The 17,465-nt window shown below is 34.5% G+C and overlaps 1 protein-coding gene and 1 long non-coding RNA gene across 4 annotated transcripts; both read left to right on the top strand.

Annotated features, from left to right (window-relative positions):
• The first annotated feature begins 5,295 nt into the window (after positions 1-5,295).
• Positions 5,296-7,652, top strand: LOC113736570 (norfluorocurarine oxidase-like). The gene is made up of 2 exons (XM_027263598.2): positions 5,296-6,216; positions 6,835-7,652. The coding sequence occupies exons 1-2, from the start codon at positions 5,296-5,298 to the stop codon at positions 7,444-7,446; spliced, it is 1,533 nt and encodes a 510-aa protein (XP_027119399.2). The 3' UTR covers positions 7,447-7,652.
• Positions 7,653-13,589: 5,937 nt separating this feature from the next.
• LOC140004606 (uncharacterized) lies at positions 13,590-16,686 on the top strand. Of its 3 annotated transcripts, none has more exons than XR_011812668.1 (4): positions 13,590-13,968; positions 14,144-14,290; positions 15,166-16,181; positions 16,392-16,686. It is a non-coding gene; the product is annotated as an uncharacterized lncRNA (long non-coding RNA). The 3 variants fall into 3 exon arrangements; XR_011812667.1 differs by having other exon boundaries at positions 15,166-16,185; XR_011812666.1 differs by having other exon boundaries at positions 13,591-13,968; positions 15,166-16,194.
• Positions 16,687-17,465: the final 779 nt, after the last annotated feature.

Below are 17,465 nucleotides of genomic sequence, written 5' to 3'. Positions count from 1 at the left end.
AAAAAAAAGGAAAAGGGAAGCAACTTGGGTGAGGAATCCTTGATTAAGGCCAAATATGAAAAATTAGTTTTGAGTTCAAATCTCTTCCTTCCTTCCTGCTTCTCAAGTTTCACCCTTTTTCTACTGATTTTTTTTTTAAAAAAAAGCAACTTGAGTTTAAACATTTGATAATGATGAATTTAGTACTTCGCATAGATTTAGACCCCATTTGGGGTTGCGATACTTTTGGTTATAAAAAAGCATTTTTATGTAATAAAAGTACTATTAAGGCATTTGTAAACATTATCCCATAAATTAGGAGTAGGGCTTTTGGTGCTAAAAGCATAGGAAAATATCAAAATTTGGTGCTTTTAGAGTAGTTTTTGTGATTTGAAAAATAAAATATTAAATTTAATTATTTTATCTTATATTATGAACTAAATAAAGATATAAATACATTTAAAATTTTTAAATTACACATTATTTAATACAATAAGTACTTATTGAACTATATTTCAAACAATATATTTAAAAGCGTTTAAAAAATCTAAGGGGAAAAATCTAACAAAATCTACAAAAATAATTACAAAGAACATTTGATCATTAATCAACTAAGGGAAAAAATCTACAAAAAAAAAAGGAAATATACTAAAGGAAGTAGAAGACAATAACAAAAAAAATTCTTATCAAATTTAAATATCTTGGAGAGGCTAGCTATCAATATTTTGACTATTTGCTTCTAGCTCCACTTGTTTTTTGTCAATTATTCAAGCGTTCAACTATGACGTTCTCTAGTATTGTGGACTTCAAGAACACCAATCTAGAAAGAAGAAGTTGCAGGTCCTGACTAGGCTTGCGTGCAAGGTCCTGGTTCCCATCGCAATCTATTTTGCTAAATGGATTTATATGGATCAAGTGAATAATTCATGCAAACCCATCAATTCAATTGGGTTGAAATTGTTATCGATCTAAAGTCATTACCCTTCATACAAATCCATTTAAACTTGCTTTGTATGGACTCCATTTTGCCACCTCTATTATGCAGGATGAGTTGGAAGTCATGACCCGCAATTGTGATGTAGAAAATGCAGAATGACTTTTTAAGTATTCACTTAAGTATTGCAATGACCCCTAAATTGTGCAATGACCCTAAATGACTGACTGTTTTGACATTTTGACTAGGAACTCATGAAATGGATTTCAATGTCTGCATAAGAAATGTATAGATATGTGTTAGCTTCAAAATGGCTCAAGAATCACTTCAATTCAATATTTGTAACTCAACATATAGGCGAAATAACATAAGGTGTCAAAACTGTCAAATTCCCTTTCCTTTGTACTTAATTGCATTTCAAATCTTTTGATCAGTTTGCTCTTCATATTCTCTTTAAATTATTTCAAATCATCAACAATCATTCAATCATCTTCTTACTTCACTTCATTTGATGATTAAGTCATTGAAACCTACAGAAACATAAAGTTTTTACCACTTTAATCCATAGAAATGCAATTTTTGATACTAAAATAAAAAAAAATGTAAATTTCACTAGAAACCTAGTTAATTTTGCTCTAGGGAAACTACCCGATAGATTTGGAAGGAATTTGAGATTCAGGGGGGGGGTAACTCTTTCTTCTTTGATTCTGTATAGCACATGGTGATGAGTTGGTGGTTAAGGCCAGCGCCGAATAGGCTTCTAGCTTGTGTTTTTCGCATTTTGCCGTCTATAATCTGTTGAGAATTGTGGCGAGCGAGAAATAGTGGGCTTATGCAGGAGGGATGGATGGACGTTAGAATTTTGGTTAGAACGGGGGTGGGTGATCCTATATGTAAGATGTGTGGTTTAGCACAGGAAACAGTCGAACATTTTCTGCTGAATTGCCCCCACACGGAAAACATATGGAAGGCATCTCCCATTCAGTGGGATGGAGCAAAGGAGCAGCAGGGAGATTTCAAAAGGTGGTGGCGAAGAATCTCTGAAGCAAGGCACAGGTCAGAAGGGATGGAACACATTGGATTAACTGCAAACATCCTGTGGCAGGTGTGGAAAGAAAGAAACAAAAGAGAATTCGAGAACGCTACCTTTGATCCCCCCTTCAAATCTATAAGGAAAGCTCATTTGGAATGGTTAGAGCAGCAGCAGATAGAGTACAAAAAGAAAGGAGAGAGCACGTTTGAAACAGTCCCTAGGCAAGATGCTCAGAATCAGAATTATGTAAATGAAGGAGAAGTGCTAATGGAGGTGAATACAACCACGAAGCAAGGGCAGTTGTTTGTGGGAATTGGAGTCACAGTTCAGCTTTTTGCAAGTAACACGATGATAGGGTGGGCACTGAAAGATATTAGTTCTGGAAACAAAATCCTAGATGAAGCTTTGGCACTGAAGCTGGTGTTGTGTAAAGCTGTACAACGCAAGTGGAGCAATCTTAAGCTGAGATTTTGTAACAAGGAACTGTGGAGACAATTAAAATATCAGAGCCCAGCAAACAGCAAAATGGCAACAGTACTTGAAGACATCTCTCAGTTACAGAGATTTTTTTGCATGTGCTCTTTTGTTTTTGATAGGGAAGAAAATATGATAGTCAGTAAAACACTGAGTGTTGATGCTTTAAGCATTATTGTGGATGAGGAGCGACAGCTTCCTCAGTGTCTTTGAACACTAGTTTGTAGAGTTCCGATCGAGCCGTTGCTCGTACTTGTAATTTTTTACCATGAAAGCAATGAAATCATCTTATCGTTTCGACAAAAAAAAAAAAAAATTCTCTCACACCTACAGGAATTGCTCCAGGGTCAGTTTCCTTCATTACAGTGGTCATATGGCTCTTGGGAGAGCTTACACTCCTTTTTGGAGGCTCGGCCGAAAGAGGTTCTTGTGTTACCTGTCAAATGGCAAGCCCCAAATGGGGGTTACAAGCTGAACATCGATGGGTGCTCTCGGGGTAACCCAGGGTTAAGTGGTGGAAGCAGCCTTTTGCGCGATTCACAGGGGAGATTTATCTTTGGTTATTCATGTTTCTTTGGCACATTGTCTAGCTTGCCAGTAGAGTTGAAGGCTCTGGTTTATGGAGTGAAACAGTGTGTGAGGCAGGGTTACTTGGACTTGCACCAAGAGGTGGGGATACTTCGCCTACAAAAAATGTGGTGGTTATCCATCACAATCTAAAATCAGAAGTTGAAGCACGAAACAAAAAATGTAAAGGGAGAAGCAACTAGAGAGCAATTAAGGTATCCAAAAGTGAAAACTGCAGCTTGATTGGATGTTGGATAATATCCTAGTAGGAATGCCGAGCTTATGCGAGGTGCTTCAATTGTTGCAAATCTGTACTATATATAAAAGTGCTTTGAATGATTTATGGATGGATTTTTTTTTTCTTTTTTAATTTATCTAATATGCCTTTAAGACAATTTGCCTACATACACCCTTAATTTCCTGTTAAAATACTAATACCATCCACTTGGGAGCAGGATGCTATGTTTCTAACTATGTTAGACTCTGAGGCTAGTAGTAGTCATTTTGTAAATAGATGTGACTCAATTGTTGCAAATAATAACAAATCAGCCTTCGAAGAAGAAAATAAGATATTTTGTAATAGAAATGACTCATGTTACTTTGGTCTATATGCGTACGAAAAGCATGCCACATGAAGAACAAAAGATACAAAAGAAAGCTCTAATAAAAATGAGCAGAAAAGTCAAGGAAAATATTTTGTGATTAACTTTGTGTACATGCCGTAGTTCTTTTGAATTTTCTTTTCCATTCTAGTCAAAGAAAAATAATAAAAAAAAGTTTTGCATAGCAAATGAGTTGACTCTATATGATAATATATGATATCTCACCCTTACTTTGATTAGAAGCAAAGGCTGCTTTAATTTTTTCACAAGAACTTTCAAAATGTTTGAAGTACCTAAGTAATAAATCAAAGCCCCAGTCCGATGTGACAGAACCATACAAGTCAAAGAAATAAATCAAACGAAAGGGGAAAAAATATTAATAAGACGCCCATATGTTATACGAATCGAACGAACCTGATGTAATAAAGATAAGAGTAAAATAAAGGAAACAATTTGCCCACAAACCTCAATTGAAGAAAAATCTTTCCTCTTCATTTTTTGTTCTAAGTACATAACAATCATCCCAGAAGGTTATCAATTATGGCAAAGTTATACTCATTAACAAGAAAAATAGGATTTTTTTAGTTACCAAGAGATTATTCCTTTTTAGAAAACATTTTTAATCTTAAACTCACTTTCAATCTGTTTTGTAAAACCTGACTTCGTAACGAGAAGATTCTGACAGCCTCCAGTCCATAGACGGTGCACCCTAATTATAACAAAAAAAAATCTGACAGCCTGACCATCTAGATGAATTGGACTTGGAATTTTCTATTCAATGTTCAACTGTCTGGAGTTGCTTACTTTTCTTCTTTCTTTCTGGTGATCCATGTTTCTCTGCGGAACACCCAAAAAAAGCAAAATAAAAATAAAAATAAACGTTGTAATAAGTTTCAATTGGATTCCCAGATTGTGAGTTCACCCATAACTCAAATAATAATAGCCAAAAAGTTATGCAGCAATTTAAGCCAAATCAATTAGAGCAAATGAGAAATTTTACTCAAGAGAAGTTCATTCGCAATTCAAAGTCAGGCACATGTAGATTGTGACATATTCAAAAGTCAAACCATGACAATGTATTGAAATTTCACGTAGATATTCAAAATCTAAGTACATAAAAAAGTCACGAGGGGCAAGATAAAATGGTATGAAAAAGACTATCAAATTCTTAAATAAACCACATGATCTACCCAAAAAATTTCCTATCTACGAAACCTTTTGTCACATACAAAGAATTAAGCTCCCCTCCATTAACTGAAAAGGATTTTAATGTATATACAAAAATAAAAATTAAATTGATTAAATTTTACCATTAGATCAAACTTTAAAACTTTTATCATAATTTTGACCTATTTTCTGCTATCCAAAATTTTGTTCAAATTTAATAACAAAAATGTTCATAGATAAGTTTGATTTTTAATTGCGTTGATCTACTTGTGAAAATAAAACTATTCGCATAAACATATTACTTTCTGAAAATTTATTTGTATAGATATAAATATATAGAAGATTCCAATATCACTGCGCAAAAAGTGAACGACCCTAGGACCTTCAATGGTCGTACTCGCACAACAGTGCCCTAAATGATGTATTGACTCGATCATCCCCTCTGGTCCCGCTTTATTGGATTTTCTATGGTAAAAGAGCTTGAAAAACTGGTATAAAAGCAGAACACCATCACAGCCAAATGCATGCTCATATACCACATGGCTTTAATCAATCTTGATCTTTCATTTTTCTCAATTTTTTCCTTGCTCATATTCCTTCTATCCCTTCTCAAATGGTTCTATGCTGCTTCTAAACCCCAGAAAAAGCTACCACCATCTCCACCAAAGCTCCCAATTATTGGCAATCTTCACCAGCTTGGCCAGTTTCCACATCGCTCCCTTCAATCACTGTCAAGAAAATATGGTCCACTCATGCTGCTTGAACTGGGAAGCAAGCCAATGCTGGTTGTCTCTTCCTCTAATGCAGCTTGCCAGATCTTGAAAACCCATGATTTATCCTTTGCAAGCAGGCCTAAATCGGGCATCCCAGATAAACTCTTTTACGGAAGCAAGGACATAGCTTTTGCACCATATGGTGAGTATTGGAGACAACTAAAAAGCATTTCTATGCTTCATCTTTTGAGTAACAAAAGGATTCAGTCTTTTCAACATGTCAGAGACGAAGAGACGTCACTCATGATCGAGAAGATCAGCCGAATGTGTTCTTCCTCAGCTATAAACTTAAGTGACATGTTTTTAATTCTCACCAATGATATAATCTGTAGGGTTGCCTTGGGGAGGAAGTATAGTGAGGAGGAAAATGGGAGGAAAAGTATGGAGAATTTGAAGGTGTTTGGTGAGTTACTGGGTATTTTTGATGTAGGAAACTATATTCCTTCGCTTGCATGGATTAATCGCTTCAATGGTTTGGATTCTAAAGTGAAGAAAACGGTTAAACAGATTGATGGATTTCTTGAGGGTGTGATAGAAGAGCACATGAATAAGAGGAAAGGAAAGGCCGAAAGTGACTCTACTACTGAGGCAAGATGCCAAGACTTTGTAGATATCTTGATTGAGATTAATGAGGAAAAGACTATGGGCTTTGCTCTTGAGCGAGATGCCATGAAAGCTATCATCCTGGTAAATTTCTGTCTACATCTCTTTGCATTGGTAATAAATCTTTGGGATCGAAGCAAGTATGGTTGATTTTGGTGTGGTTGCATACGGTCATTTTATTCTTATTTTTTAAATTTGGTATATACTTATATCAGTAAATTGGAGTACGCAAGTGATATTTATATAAGTTATATTAGCATAAATCAAATTATGTAAGAAATCAATTGTCGTACAACATATAAATCACAACCGAACTTGCATCAAATTCTAAATTTTTTGCCACTCAAACATATAAATATTTAGGTGTGTTGAGTTAAGCCTTATGAAGCCTGGATTGATGAGTGAATGGAGTAATAATTGGGTTTTGTCAATCGAGATTTGGCAAACCTAAACTCAACCCATTTAAATATTCATATATACGTTAGAACTATAAAAGCTCACAAACCTTAGGCTGTTTATTGGTCTATGAGCCAGCCCAAGCTAGCTTATATTTATTGATTTTAAAATCATTTCATTGATAAAGTTTGATTACTACATGGTTTTGAATAAAGTTGGATTGGTACACAATAGAAATAAAGGTTATTGCCATCATATAATCCAAACATGTTCTAATGCAACACTTTCTTTGATTCCATTATTTAGGATGTCTTTGGTGCTGGATCTGATACAACACATTCAGTTATGGATTGGGGAATGTCAGAACTTCTAAAGAACCCCAAAGTCTTGCATAAATTGCAGGCTGAGGTAAGAGATGTGACTCAAGGAAAGCCAGAAATAACTAGAGCTGATATGGAGAAAATGCAGTACTTAAAAGCAGTGATTAAAGAAACAATGAGACTTCATACTCCAGTTCCATTATTGGGTCCTAAAGAATCGAATCAAGACGTCAAAATAATGGGGTATGATGTACCAAAGAACACGCAGGTACTTGTGAATGCTTGGGCAATTGCAAGAGATCCATTGTTGTGGGAGAACCCTGAAGAATTTCGACCTGAGAGGTTTTTGGGTTCGAGTGTAGATTTTCATGGTTTGAACTTTGAGTTAATTCCGTTTGGTGCCGGACGAAGAGTTTGCCCGGGTATCAACTTCGCCATGTCAGTAACTGAACTTGCATTGGCAAAACTGGTCAACAAATTTAACTTTACATCACCCGATGGAATCAATCCAAACGATTTGGACATGACCGAATCATTTGGTATCACAGTCCACAGAAAATTTCCTCTGCATGCCATTGCCACACCATATTCTTGCTAATGTCTTTGTTTATGATGTTGCAGCTTTACTTGTTTTGTTGCATTTCTAGTGACTATAGTGATGGGTTATTGTATACTATGCCCTAAGGATACCGAATAAGGGGTGCGTTTGGCATTATCTTATTTGCACGATGTAACTATAGTTAATATTGCTAGTTAAGTTATACACAATTCACACTGATAATGTTGGAATTTCGTTGTGGCTTAGTCCCTCTTTTTGGTGTGCTTATCTTGGCTTTTTTTTTTTGAATGCCGGCCCAAATTTTATTAGAAACAAACCAAATACGAGGGACATCAACCTTACCTCATATAGTACATGATAAAATGACCAATTAAGAACATTGACAAGTAATTCTATATCTACGGAAAGACTGAAAAACTAACTTGTCCAATCTATACTCTCCCCTCGCCATCATCAATAAGTAATCCTTCAGAATCCGTACTAATACCATTGAATCTGATTCAACAATAACCTGCGTAGATCCTCTTTGAACACACAATTTCATCCCTAATAATGAAGCTTTAGCTTCCGCCTGTATACTAGTACCCTTACCGAAGAAAGAGGAGAAGGCAAACTGTAAGCACCCCCATTGAATCTCGGAGTACCCCTCCTCCACCACACACACCTGGATTTCCTTTCGAGCATCTATCAATATTGAGTTTCAACACGCCCCTCTACGGAGGTTGCCAAAAAACAATCCTGACATTAAAATCATCCAATCGTCACTCAACTAGTTCCAAAAAAGGATGCCAAGACATAATATTGTGAAATTCCCTGAACTTAATCCAATACACAGACCTCAAATCACTAAAGATAGCTCCGCACACCGAATGAAAATCCACAAAAACTCCTTGGTAGAAAGCTATATTCCTTGCCTTCCATAGGCGAAAGATAAACTTTAATCTTTCGGACTTGGCTGGTTTATACCACCAATGAGCCATGACCGCATGCAAATGATCTCCAGCATAATGAATTCCACAAGGCGATCCAAAAAACTTCCACACGGCCATCGCCAGCTCCCCTTGCAAGAACAAATGTTTTACCATTTTAGCTTGAGAGTCCACACAACAAAAACATTTGGACAACATATGAAACTGAAACTTAGTCAGCACATCATCCAAAGGCATCCTACATCTAAACAATCGCAGCATAAAAAATGAAATTTTCAATGGCACTTGTGTATGCCAACATTGTTTAGACATGAATGAAGAATCCCTAGCATCCCGTATCTCCTGGAATGCAAAGAATAAAGAGAACCTGCCCGATGTAGATACAACCCAAGTCATGGCATTTGGAACATCCCTAGAAAGAATAACCATACCCGCAATTTCTTGAACAACCTCCACTGGCAGCAGTTGACCCAACAAGATAATATTCCACTCACCATTGTCAATAACATCTTTGAAAAACAGATTTCCTTGCACCTCAGCTTTAAGAGACAGAGCTCCTGATCCTACCCAGTTGTCATACCAAAAGTTACAACTTCCACTGTGAAGTTGCTAGACTATAAATACCCCCTAATGTCCAACTTCCTTCTCCATGTAGGCGAGCTTGTTGAAGAAATGGGGGCTTGACAAGGAAGAATTCCAAAACAGTACTTGTCGTGCATAAATTTTGCCCACAAGGAAGAACCACTCCTAAAATTCCACTACAACTTACAAGAGAACGCCCTATAAACCTGACAAGTAGATATTTTACGTGTTTTATTGGTTAGTTTTGGTGTATTTTACTTAGTTTTATAGCTAATTAACTAGGAATCTTGTGAAAATATGCATTTTGTGATTTAATTGGTGAAAATTGCATTTCTGTGGATTTTAATGGTGAAAACTTCATGTTTTTGTAGGTTTAATGATTCAATCATCAAATGGTATGAATTGAGAAGATAATTGGATGATTGATGATGGTTTAAAGTGATAAAAAGAGAATATGAAGTGCAAAAGAGGAAATGCAATCAAGAACAAAAGGAAGCAGGTTTCACAGCTTTGACACCTTGTGGTATTTTGACAATATCTTGAGCTACAAGCATTGAATTGAGGTGATTCTTAAACCATTTTGATACTAAGAGATAGATATATATTTCGTATGAAGACATTGAAGTCCAGTTCAGTTGTTTTCCTTGTCAAAAAGTCAAAATACAGAAGTTCAACTCTGTTGTCGAAAGTTGAAATAGAGCTCTGACCAGTCTTTGGTATTCTGATCATATCTCGGTCCACAAAGCTCCAAATTGGATGATTCTTCAGGCATTGCAGAGATAACTCAAAGGGATACAACTTTCTTGTTTTTCACAAGAGTTAGTTCGGCCTCCATCATCATGAAAATAGCAGTTGAATTGGTACCAAATTCACATAAGTGAATACGCGACTCATGAATACATGGCTCAAGTCACGTATTCTTGCCTGATTTCTGCAACTTGCTCATCAACTTACCTTACTTTTACACAACTTTCCAGCTCAATTCTAGCTAGCAATTCCGGCTGTATCTGACCAAGAAAAGGGTGGAAAGTTGGAGAGACAACTCATAGGAGTTCAAGAGTAAAAAAATGACAACTTTAACAACTCTTCTTGACCTTGAATTCCTCTATAAATAGGACCTTTGGAGAACATTTTCATAACTTTGGAAGGCTAGAGAAACTCACCAAAAATGTAGTCTTCATTAGAATTTCCTTAGTTCATTAGTTAGAGTAGTATACTATAAGTAGTGTAGTTTATCCTCTTGTATTTATAGCTAGATTTGGATGAAGATTGAGGAGCAAAGATGGAGAGGTTGATCTCATGTGACAAGGGTGATATCTCTTCTACTACTTTCTCTTTTGTATTTGATTTCATGTTTAGTTATAATACAAGTTTGGATTTGTGTGTTTATCATGTTTAGTTAAAATTTATGCCTAGAGTTATGGATGAACTTTCTATATCTTGTTTGTGATGTATTTGATGATATTATTTCGACCAAGTTATTTATCACTTTGTTTTTCTAATCATGATTAACTGGCCATTAATTGTGATTATCTAAAGGTGTTAAGTTTGCAATGAGAATTGAAATTTAACACTAATTCAAGGAAGTAATAAACCTAGGGAGTACACTCACGAGATTAGAGGTGCACCTATGTGGTTTTAGTGACTTGTTTCATGTAATTTCATAGAAGAAATGAACTTGTAGTTAATTCATAACCACGAGAGTAGGTATGATTTAGTTACAAGCATAGTTGATTCACTACGAGAGTTGGTTTCACATACATTAGAAATTACGTCATAATTAGCCAAGATAATAGCATTCATTTAACCGGTAATCTCATTTGCAAGAGTAGTAAGGAATTCCATACCTCTAGGAGTTTTCTAGTGTTATTTTCATTACTTTTATATTTATGGTAGTCTAGATAATAAAAGAGTTTAAAAAACCATCGGTAATTGAAAATCTTCTCTGTGAGATCAACCCTTAATACCTTATACTCGCTCACGATTCGTATACTTGCGATAAATCGTGTGTGGGGTATTTAGGAATTATAAATGTAAAACTTGATTGTGGATGAGTTAATTATATATGTATACCCCGCACACGACAAGTTTTTGGGACTGTTGCCGGGAAAGATTGGGCAATATCGGTGCTAAGAACAACTTTATTAGTTTAGATATTTTTACTTGTTTTTCTTGTTTTTGTTGTGTCTAGTGTATTAATTGTTATATTTAGTGTCTTGTTGAGTCTTTATTGTATATTTTTATTTGTTTAGAGTCATCTATTCTTCTTGACTAAACATAAGTTACTTTAAAAACATGTTTAGGGACTCAAGAAGAGTAGAAAATATGGGCGGACAATACATGAAAAGTGAAAGATCGGCAATCGATGGTTACTACGTGCAAAGCTCCATGAATAGAGGTGACCAAGAAATTACCAAAGGTATGTCATTTAAAGATGGTTTAAAGTGCTTATAGGCTAAACTTGATATTATAATGTTAAAAGTTCAAATGGACACCATTATGAATATGCTCGAGCAAAAGAGTAATGTTAATACTTTTAATTCTAATCATGTGATTTGTGACTTGTGTGAAGGATTTCATGCTATTCATACATGTAGACAAGTACAAAATGTGGATTATTATGGTGAATTTGGGCATTACAATCCTTGTTTAGATCAATATGGTGCTAATTGGGATAATTCTTCTATTTACGGTTGGGATAATCAATATACTAATAGTGATTCTTCATGTTTTTTTGATTATCCACCTGAATGTGTCCAATATGAATCAAAATCATCTTGGGAATTAGCAATAGGAAGGTTAGTTAATGCACCTTCACCGTCGGAATTAGAAAGTGAACCATTAGCTAATGATTCTAAGCCATCTTGGAAGTTAGCTTTAGAAAAGCTAGCAAATGCAACCTCCTACCGTTTTGATAGGATTGAGGAAAGGTTAGATAAATTAACTTCTCACTTTGGTAGAATACAAGAATAATTACATGTTTTGTGTGAAGTTATTTCCTCTAATGATATGCAAATTGACCCTAGCATGAATGGTGAGATGTTGCATGTGAACGTGGATTGCATTTTGATGACAATGATAAATCTCAATTGTGATTCAATAACAAAATGTCCATTTCACATGATAGTACCTTTGGAACTAATCTTGAACCTCAAGAGATGAGCCTTAGCGACTCATTTTTCACCCCTCTTGAGGAATGTATTGATAGTATAGGTTTTAAAGGTATTATTACCCAAGAAAGTCAAGCAGACGTTCCTTTGGTGAGTTCTCAAGTAATACACATTCAAGGTAATATCCACTACAAGAAATTTGGTCTTTTGTGACAACATTCTCAGCGACAACAGAAAAACTTGTCACAATTGAACAAATTCAGTGATGACTTTTGATGTTATCATAGTTGACCGAGGTAGACTCATCATCAGTGATAACATGGGATTAGTCATCACAATATGAGTGGCGCGCAACTATTCAGTGTGGCGGGAAATCACCATTGTGACGACTTGCAAAAACATTGTCGCTAAAATGGGCCCTACAGTGATTACTTATAATATCGTCACAATGTGATTACCTGTTCAAAATTAGTGACAACAATTAGTTGTCACTGTCTAAAGTACTTGTTTCTAACTCACTTTCATTAATTCTACTATGCCACCCTAATTTTTTCAATATGGCCCCAAATATTGTAAATAAATTTTATTAATTCTATTATGGCACCCTAACTTTTATATTTTAGCCATGTATGTGATAAACTAATTTCATTAACTCTACCATAACACCTTATCTTTTGCAATTTAGCCTCGTATGTGATAAACCAATTTCATTAATTATATTATGGCACCCTATCCTTTATAATTTAGCCTATGTTTTTCATTAGTAAAATGAGGAAGGTATTGTAATAAAAAATGTATACATATTTTATAATTGTTCCAAAATTAGTTAATAACTTGTTATGAAGGTAAAAAATATTATGGATTCCCTATCTAGTTCTCTTGACAACACATGGAAAATTAGTGATTAGCATAGTATGAAATGATGGCAAAGAACAGTAAAATTTAATACGAAATTAAGTAAAATCCTCACAATTGCATGACTAGAGTTTATTATTAATTACAATAGTCAAATTAGTTATGACTTATGAATCGGTACTTGTACCAAATACATTTAGTGTTTCATGCATGTATTAGAAAACTATTTTGGTTATTTGATCAACTAAACTAATTGTTAGGTATTGTCAGACCACAATTCGTACATAATTGAAAAAATTATTAAATTGATACAAAAAATATTTGTATTAAAAGATTTTTTAAATCATAAACATATATTTAATAAACTTTTTAGTTTTTGAACATTATTTTTTCGTAGAAATCCAAAAAAAAAAATCCTATGTTAGTAAAAAAAAATATCCAAAAATATTAATTTTCATATTCTAAAGTTTTAATATAACAAATAAAGTTTTAATACAACTTGTGAGCTAAAAACTTTCAAAATAATAAACAATCTTAATTATACATAGATGGGGAAAAAAGAGAGATATTAGAGAAGACGTTATTTTTGTAAAGAAAGGTTCATATAGTTTGTACAAAAGAGGATGAAAGCGCTATTTTTTGTGCTAAGGTAAAATGGAAGCGAGAAGCTGAAAAGTCAAGGTGTGGAGGCGGGTGAACAAAATAAGATAGAAATGACGTCGTTTTGGCAAGAGTTAAACTAAAACACTCACAACACCCAGAAAATTTTCAGACAACATTTTCTCTCTCTCATTGAAAGTTTTGGACATTATCATCTTCTACATTTCTTCTTATGCTCTACTGTCATCTTGCTGAAATTATCCACAAAATCACTTCAAATCATCTTTTTCATCCCTAATTTGAGCTACCCAAAGGATTTGGGCAACTTTAGTGACCTAGCAGATAGCAAAAATCCCTTGATTGGTGCAGCACTTGCTTACTGGCAAGAACACAGAAAGTTGGCTGTGAATTTTGGGGGAAAGCCAGAGTTTGAAGACTGAATCTTAAGGAAAACAAGATCTAAGGGAGTGAAGGCATAATTTGAGGTAAATAATCTCAATATTTTCTATCTAATTTTGATATTTTTTGTCAAATGTAGGTCGGGTAGACTGAATTTTGAGTTTATGGGCCAAATTTTCCACTTAAATCTTTCAATGGTGACATATTTGTTACAATTACTTCATCTTTGTTCTCTTCTTCCTTTTTCTGGAAAATTTTCAGAGAGTAGATTGATATATCTGCAGTTTGATAATGAGTTTGAGAGAGGATTGGGAGCTCAGGAACCTAATGAAAGAACTGGTTTGATATTTGATGTGACAGAGGAGTTTGAATTGAGCTACAGATTTGTTGAATCCACACTTTCTTATGGTAAGTGACCTATTATTTTATGTCTTTATTTTTACCCTTGGCTCCAGCTTTTTAGTTGTTTTTATGGTTTTGGTTTGTGTTGTATTATGGGTTTTTATGTCTGGTTGTAGTATTGTGCAAATCTGTTTTGATTGATATTGAATTACTAATGTCTTTAAGATAAATATGCCTCTTTAATGCTGTTATACTAGTCATCCTTGTACTAATTTCTTTGTAATTTCAAATACAAGTTGTCTTGGGACATTGTTGGCTGCTTTGGTCCCTGTTCTGGGCTTTAATGCCGTCATGACGTCTGAAAATTTTGCTTCATTTTTGGTTAGTTCCAACGGATTGGTTTTCATGCCATTCTTGCTTTCTCATTCGCAATTACTGTAGCCAGGGATTCGCTATTACTTATTTTATGCTCCTCAATCTTTTCAAATTTATGCCTTATGTTGCTCTTAATCTCTAATTTTACTTTTCCATTCCTGGGCATGTACACGTGTTTATTATTATTCATGTTGTAGCTCTTGTTTACTATATATATTAAGGGGATTTTGTGACCAAGAATGTTAAAAGTGACTGTTATGCTTGTGTTTTCAGTTGGCCTGTAAGTGCCTTTACTTGTAGTTTGTACAGAAATTTGCTTGTTGTTATAGTGTGCAAGTAGTAGGTAAGAGTTTCATAAAATTTTGAATGACATATTTTTTTGCAAATTTAACTCCAAATACTGCAATATAATTTGTGAGTGCTTTCCGAGAAGTTCGCAAAAATATTGAGATGAAAGCAACACTTAAAAATTTGGTTGCACTTTTTGGTCCTTATGCTGGATTTCCATGTTGTTCTTTAGCTTCCTAGTTGAGCTCTTCACTGTTTACAGACGATTTTTCATGTAGGTTCATTGTGTTTGGGCAGCAACAGAAGCATGTTCAGCACCCTCCATAGTGCTAACATGTCAATCTCCTGATGGCCTTCACGTTTTTGATGACTTCATAGAGGCCTATGCATGGTTGAGCCATAACACAGATGTAGATCATAAAGCGAGTTGTCATTCTTTCCACAATATATTTCTTCACAAATTTTTATAATTTTTGTTGCACCCAGTCTATAGAATCCACACAAACCAAAGCCATGAATAGAAATTCAAATGGAAATATGAACCAGTGCCACAAAGCAAGCTAAATGAAGTTAGCTATTGGAAGAAAGAGAAGACCTTTTGCACATAAAGCTGAAATCTGCAATTGGCAATGATGTTATATTGGATCTTTGTTTTCCTCTTGAAGTATAAGCCTTTCAATAAGTAGGGGTTTTGATGTATGCTTGGTGAATTGGAACTAGTATCTTAGTGCAACCTTAAGCACTTGAGGATGATTTATTGGAAAAACAATTGGTCAAGTTAAATGGAGTTTCTGGAAATAGTTGATAGTATTGGATTCTTTTCTACAGAACAGAGTGTTAGCTTGTATTGAGTGCACTAACGAAGCACATGTGCATTCTTATTTTGTTAAGGAAAATTGTTCAGGTTATTATATGAAAACAAAAGCATAGACATTGCATGATTTTCAAAGCATAGGCAAATTGGAAAAAGCATCTCAAAAAACACATGTTTAGTAATACATAGTGCTCTTGTAGACATTGCATGTTTAGTAATACATAGTTTGCATGTTTAGTAATACGTAGTGCACATATTTAGACATTGCATGCTTAGTAATACATAGTGCTCTTGTAGTCACTTTGCTAAAGTTCTTTTCATGCACCTTTTTTTCTAGTAAGTTGTTAAGCAAGTGTTTTAGTTTTGTATATCAGGACATCTGCTCATAAGGTTGGCAGAAAAGGGTTTTTCATATCGTATAACATCAAACCCAATTGAAAGATCTATTTTGCGGACAATACCTGTTCCAGAGCAATTGGTGTAGGTAATTTAGGTATATGTCTTTACAATGTTTTTCTAATGGGACAATTTTATATGCTTCATGTGTCACTTACACAGGTGCATGCAGTTAGATTTTAGAGTTTCTTGCTTTAGTTACACAGATGCAAGATAAAAAAAAAATTTCCTTCTCAAGCAATGATTGAGATGTACTATGCTGATATTCCAATGTCCAATTTTCTTTCAATGCAGTATAGTGCTGTTAAATGCTCACGAGGAAATGAACAATAGCTTGGGTTTTGGATATGCTCATGAAGATGGCTTCATTTTGACATAGATTGCTACTCTAGTTTATGTTTTTGTTTAGAGATCTAATACTCTATTTTTATGATGGATAATGGTTATTATTATTTGAGCTGATGTGGGCTCAATACTTTAGCTTTTTGGATGGATAATGGTTGTTAGAACTTGAACTGGTGTGGTTTTTGTGACCTATTTTGGTTGATGTTTGTTTGAATAAATTTAGAGATGTTTATGTCCATATGTATATTTCAGGGTTCATTATGTGTTTAATGCTATCGTTTTTGGCATTAATTATACTACAATTTTCTACTATGGTTGCTAGAAATGCTACAGAAGTAGCTTTCGTATTACAAGTTTCAGACATTCTAAACTTAGCTCAGTGACAACATCATGAAAGGTTGTCATTGTTGCAAAATCAACTAGTGATAACAATTCTTGTCACTGATGAACAGGACTACAAGTGACATATGGATGTCATCACTGTAGAGTTGTAATTTGTGACAACTTTCGTATTATTTATGACAAAAATATAAGTGAAATAGTGACAAGAAAAGTTATCACAAAATGCTAATGGTTAGTGATAACATTATTCTCGTCACAGAATACTATGAATCTGTGACGACCTAATTAAGGTGGTCACATAGACCCATTTGTGACATAGAATCTATGACAATCAAGTGATAATAGAAAATTTGTCACTATTTTTTTTAATGACGACTTTTTCTATTTTAGTGACGACATTTCATGGTCACAAAAGACTGATTTTCTTGTAGTGATCTATGAATTACTTGAGATAGGTAAACCACTTCCATCTCTCTTATCATTAGAACATGTGGCTTTGGCTATTAAGCCACCTTTTAATGATCCACCACGACCAAAATTGGCGGATTATTCATTAACCAAGCCTCCTTGAGAAATGAGGCAAAATAGTCGAGCCAATTTCACCATTTTTCTACTGAATTTTTTTTTTAAAAAAAGGCAACTTGAGTTTAAACATTTGATAATGATGAATTTAGTACTTGG

Source organism: Coffea arabica, chromosome 3e, assembly GCF_036785885.1.
Source record: "Coffea arabica cultivar ET-39 chromosome 3e, Coffea Arabica ET-39 HiFi, whole genome shotgun sequence".
Taxonomy (NCBI): Eukaryota; Viridiplantae; Streptophyta; class Magnoliopsida; order Gentianales; family Rubiaceae; genus Coffea; species Coffea arabica.
This window is presented reverse-complemented; position numbering and strand designations above follow the sequence as displayed.

Coding starts and splice junctions, on each gene's coding strand:
- LOC113736570 (XM_027263598.2), top strand. CDS start 5,296: ATGGCTTTAATCAATCTTGATCTTTCATTTTTCTCAATTTTTTCCTTG. Junction 6,217..6,834: donor CCATGAAAGCTATCATCCTG/GTAAATTTCTGT, acceptor TCCATTATTTAG/GATGTCTTTGGTGCTGGATC.